Below are 6,000 nucleotides of genomic sequence, written 5' to 3' on the forward strand. Positions count from 1 at the left end.
CCCCATGTCATTCCAAGCGTGTGTGTCAATTTGTACCTCTCTATCTACATTAATCCGTGGTTTATTCGGTTTTCAAATTTATACTGACTTTTTGATCACCTGGTATGTAGGGTGATTCAGCTGCCCTAATAATGGTTTTATACAACCCACAACACCTTAAAATTCCATATGCAAGATTTTCATATTCTCTCACTCACTACATAAGTATTAGTCCTATAGAAAAAACGAACGGGAAATTTTTGTAGGTAATTTATTCTATTTAAATTTTGTACTGGAAGACGTGTGTCAATTTGTACCTCTCTATCTACATTATTCCGTGGTTTATTCAGTTTTCAGATTTATACTGACTTTTCGATCACCCGGTACATCTAGCGAAATGTCTACACTGACATAATCTGAGAAACTGGAGCTTGCCTTTCGCTTTTCTGATGCAGAATTCTGAAAAGGTGCAAGACAGGGAGGAAATTACCGTAGTATCCTCCGCTAAATAACGCAACATAGCTTGCGTGGCACAGATGTACATATGCAGCAAAGAGGCAAAGGGCTGGAGCTGTGTGAAATCAGACAAAATGAGAAGCGCGAACTAATTACACTATACGAAATAGCTATGTCTGAGTTATTACGAAGTATTATGTAGTGTTCGTTCGGACATACATGCGCACAGGCACTGATATTTTGTATTTGTTCACCAATGCCGGGCCGCCGATTCTCATTAAATAAGTTTTTCCTGGACGGGAATATATGTAACGAATGAGTGAGTGTTGTGACACAAGGAGGACAACATATGGTAGTTTGGGTCAGGCCGTGATTCGTGCACGGACAGCCGAAGTGGTTAAAGCGGCCACTCGCATAAAGCGTGAAATTCGGTTTCGAGGCCAGGACCGGCACAAATTTTCATTGGTGTCATTCTAATATGCAGCCGAAGAGGGTTTCATATTCGCTACTGCTCGTACATTTCCTAACTACACTATCAGATCAAAAGTACTGGGGCACCTATAAAAGGTAAAACAGATAAAGTTCCGCGGTCTGGGTCATTGACCGACCGCAATGTCGTCATCGGAAGTGCAATAGAAAGACATGTTGTCAGGACATCGCCCTCACTGTCATTGTCAGGTTTCTTCAGAGTGGATGCGCTACTAATCGGTCCAGAAGGTCCTCAGATCCCCTCACGAGGCTGAGTGCATACTGTGCCAGTCGTTCCACCAAGGAAAAATCTGAGAGGCTCGGGAATCGTACCCGGTTTCCCCACAAAACAGTTAGCCGAACTCACCGCTCAGTTATGGAGGTGTATCGCATACTTATTACTATGCGGTAGCGTTCTCGTTTCCCGCGCACGGGGTCCCGGGTTCGATTCCTGGCGGGGTCAGGGATTTTCTCTGCCTCGAGATGACTGGGTGTTGTGTGTGTCTTTCATTATCATTTCATCCTCATTCACTCACAAGTCGGCGTAGTGGCGTTAAAGAACTTGTGGAGCGGCGGCCGAACCGCCCCGCGAGGGGTTTCCCGGCCACCAATGCCACACGCTCATTATTATTATTAATACGTATGTGGTGTGTCCACGCTTCGCCGTATGACGGCTTGAACTCTTGCGAAAACGGAAAGTGATGTGTATGCATGTCTGAGGAGAAATGGCAGTTCATTTTCGTATAATGGAACAACTCATTAACTGGCTAAGGCTCGCTGTTGATAAAATGATAATCCAGAATTTTATCAGACATTCATCGGAGGAAACGGAAAATTGGTCAGATAAATTGTGTTGTAACAGACGTACGCCTGCGGAAGTTACACCTGAAGTAACTAATCATCCACATAATTCGCTGCTTTGCTTGCAGATCACGATTTTCTATGCACAGTGAAATCCATTTCAATGTACTGTTGTGCCTCTCTGCTAAGAACTGAAGTGGACAGCACGAACAGCTTCGATGAGCGGTCGTTTGGCGCTGAGCCTATGACACACGATGTGATTCGGTTGTATCTCGTGTTTCAATGGAGGTATAGTTTACTATTGAATGGTTTTTACCTGCTATTACAAACGAAGTCTGAATTCTGCTTTAGCAATAATAATTTAAAAAAAAACATATGAGTTTTGACGCGCTGGCCTGAGGGTAGTCGCTCTACCTTCTATCACAGCAGCAAATCAGAGTATAAGATTATTCAGCTGGCGCAATTTCTAATGGAAAAGGTACTCGTCGTAACATCTGTTGTTCATGCCTGAGTCCACGTTATGGCGTCATGCGTCATCTATAGCATCCTCGCTCGAGTGAGACGTGAAACATGGGCATATATCTTATGGTTACCATTGCCAGTAATGTTACAAAGTTTCACAAAAATTCGTATTCTTAGCACAAAGGGGTCTCACCCAGTCTTACGAAGCCTTACCAAACCACTCTCGTAGTGATCGGTCGGGCCACTAGTGGTATGCTTACGAACTGCTTCGAAGTCTTCCCCTAATCTGACTTGTTACGGATGCGAAACGCACTATCACTACTAAAGAATGGGTCGGAGAAATTTTCTGTGTACTGTATTCAGTAGATGAGCGCTACAATTTCCTAGATCGCACCAATGGATCGTAGGTGGCCATTGAACTTCTCTATAAGCGACATTATGTGCCCGTTCCCTCTCTCTCTGTTCCATAACTACACGGTCTGGCAGAAAAAGTGAAGCATTCAGAAGCGCGGAGGAAACAAAATGAATCTTCGCGGGTTCAGACACATATCGTATTATTTCCAAAATGGTTCAAATGGCCCTAAGCACTATGGGACTTAACATCTGAGGTCATCAGTCCCCTAGACTTAGAACTACTTAAACCTAACTAACCGAAGGACATCACACACATCCATGCCCTAGACAGGATTCGAACCTGCGACCGTAGCGGTCACGCGGTTCCAGACTGTAGCGCCTAGAACGGCTAGGCCACCCCGGCCGGCTTCATACAAGGAAACAAGGAGGACATGGCTGATTGGTAGGAAGTCATGATGCAGGTTTTGTTTACTTTATTTTTCCTTAGAGACGTACAGTACAATACGATGGAGGAGTACCGGTACAGTATCTTCTGGTCGCTGAATTGGAAGGGAAGGTCCAATTCCATGGCCTGCAAGGTCACCACAATCCCCTTGATTATTTCCTATGGGGATATCTAAAGTCAATTGCGTATGAGACCCCAGTGGATACGGAGATGGAATTAGTTGCCTGAATTGTAGCTGACTGCGATGTGATTCGAAACACGCCAGGAATAATCGTCAGGGTGCATCAGAATCTTGTTTGCCGATGCCATGCTTGCATTAAGGTTGATGGCCGTCAGTTTCAACACATTGTGTAAGATATAGTGGACATGGTACGTTCATTGCGTCAGTGATTGTATTTCCAGTTGACTGTAACCAAAGTAAAAAAAAGTACACAGTAATGTGATATTATTCCTATTATCTCCTTAAGCTGGCTTCTCTGACCCCGGTTTCCTACCTCAAATCGTTCAATGGAGCATCCTGTTAAATTTTTGCACGCTCTTACGGTAACACTTTTTATACACCACCAGGCAGCAGTAATGCACTCTTGTGGCTATTTTACCTGTCATGGAGGAATTCAACTCTAATCATTTACATGCCCGTAACGTTGGATACGTGCACGAAGATACACTGACATACGGGCCATATCTCCTGCCTGCTTCACTTTTTTGTCAGGCGCTGCGTTTGAGCTGATACTCATGGAGTTGTACTTCGAACCGATTTGTTTAATTTTCGCCAGCCTCTAGAAGTGCCGGATCCGTGTTGCAGTGACTCCGGACTTGACGGGCCGTGCGGACGCCTCCGTGCTGAAGATGGACCGCACGCGGTACCGGCACGACCCGTACGCCCGCTACACCGGCCTGAAGTTGCCGCTGTAACTGCCAGCGAAACGCCTGCCAGCTGACTGCGGGGGCGGCGGGGGCCTCGACGTCGACGACGGTGAATGCGGCTGCGAAGGTTCCTCTGCGGCGACTGGAAGCGATCCTCACTGTAAACGTAGCAGCAGTCAGGGCCTTAATGGTTTGTACTTGAGTTCAAGTGGGGATCCGGAAGAAAAGAAGAAGTGAGGACCTGCATTAGTGGATTAACACATAAGGTCTCTGAGTCTCTGACACTGAGTTTGCCCCTCGATTCGTTCGTTACTTTCATATTATTTGTTACATCTCCTTACCATTCCTTTCGATTACTCTTCTTGACAAACAAAACAAAGAGAACAGTTGTCTACTTGCTCAGTGTTCTGTATATGTGGGAAGGTAAGTATCAATGAGAAACAAAGACGAGTCTTATTTTTATGTTATACTTAATAAATTACAGTGCACTAGGAACTGTATGAGAAGGAAGAATGACTTCCTAAAATATATTTCATGTAAAACCCTTTCCCATATTCACTTTGAGGTGATGATGGTACAGCTAGTTCTAGAATATAATTCTAAATTAATGGCTCACTAGAGGAAAATCACGGCATATACCTTTTTCTTCCATGGTGAGCAGTTTCTAAAGCTTTATTCTGTCATGTGTCGACAGAGTCGATTCAGTAGCCTCTGGTAATGGTATATTAAGGAGACAATCATTAGACGTACTGTCATGAATACGCTCGTATTACAACTACGAAGGTATTAGCTCTACACTTTTCGTCTCTTATCTGTAATATATTGCTTAGAATTTAAACATTATAATATCATGTTGTGTCACAAATTTGCGTTTATCTATGTTCGATCTTGTACCCTTTCTTTAAGGGTCGGGAAAATGTAAACACGGATTGATTCTAACACAGTGACTATCTGTAGCAGCCCAGATGCCTGTGTCAACATACTTGTCTCCCGGAACGTTTATTTCGAAAGTTATAAGGAAGACCTGGAGCTTCCTGACAGATTATCGCTTTGTACCAGACCGGGATACGAACCCAGACCAATGCCTGTCGCCGGAAGTCGTGCTGTGCAAATTACGTTTTGGTCCGGACCCAACACTAATCTATCAAGAAGTTCTACAAGAACGTTCATTCAGCAGCAAAGGAGGGATTCGTTATGAAGAGACCACACAGGCTGTTTCTGAACAATCGCCCACTGTACATTTTCTGCCAGATGTACTGACCTAGCAACGTATACAGAAGACTCATAACAGAGTTAGAAAGATGTACGGCGGGGTGTCATGCTTGCCCGGGTATCTGAATACGGTAAAAGGCAAAGATCCGCTTCTACCCGTGGTACGGTTGACAGTTTTGATCTGAAGTACATTTCAAGAGAAGTAGAGTAATAGATATTTTTGTCCTAAAGAGAAGTATATCTCAACTTACTTATTACAAAAGGTACAGACCCGAGTCTCTTCTCATTGGGGAAAATATTTTGTCCAAACAACCTGGTAAATAGCAAATAACCGTATATAGCGTGAATCCATCCCGTTTCTGGTGGACGGTGGGCAGCGTCTGTAGATAGTGTTACTGCAATTCTTTGAAGCTTACTTCTGTTCTGGACGACATAACTTTTTACCTTCGCGGTTTGAGCTACATGTTTCGCACGTAAAAATTATTATTTCGCTAATTTCAGTGAACACTCATTAAATTTTTTACCTCTTCATAGACGGAGATTTTAGTGGCTGCTGTGCTTCCTTTGAATGAACCTGTGAAATGTTCTTGTATATCAGAATATCGTCATCTGAATACGTATTTTCTGCTAACAGGCCGAATAGTTTACGTACGCAGTCTGAAATCAGTTAGCGAAGAAGACGCGGACGTTCATTGCAAAATTGAAAGGACACACAGTTTCCGCAGTGAGTAGCACCACGTAAATGGTGGCAAGTAACAATTTTGCGGCGCCAAAGAGTCTTTGGTTGTCATTTTTGTACTGTTTGCGCTCGTTCTTGGGGCCAAATACGTTTTTCTTAAGTAGCGCACAACTGACAGACGTTGAAATTGTCTCACCTTATATCCGTCGACGTTTCCAGTGGTAAGTTGGATTCTCTTTTTCTCACTTTTTGTGAATATTTCGACTTTTTTATTTCT

General features: G+C 43.8%; 1 protein-coding gene across 1 annotated transcript in view; it reads left to right on the forward strand.

Moving 5' to 3' along the window:
• Positions 1 to 4,524, forward strand: part of LOC126092638 (KH domain-containing, RNA-binding, signal transduction-associated protein 2-like) — a 361,533-nt gene extending 357,009 nt beyond the window's left edge. The window contains exon 9 of the mRNA XM_049908361.1: positions 3,771 to 4,524. Within this exon, the coding sequence (XP_049764318.1) occupies positions 3,771 to 3,880 (110 nt within the window). The 3' untranslated portion in view covers positions 3,881 to 4,524. The remainder of the gene's footprint in view (positions 1 to 3,770) is intronic.
• The last annotated feature ends 1,476 nt before the right edge of the window (positions 4,525 to 6,000 follow it).

This window comes from Schistocerca cancellata, chromosome 7, assembly GCF_023864275.1.
Source record: "Schistocerca cancellata isolate TAMUIC-IGC-003103 chromosome 7, iqSchCanc2.1, whole genome shotgun sequence".
NCBI classification, from domain to species: domain Eukaryota; kingdom Metazoa; phylum Arthropoda; class Insecta; order Orthoptera; family Acrididae; genus Schistocerca; species Schistocerca cancellata.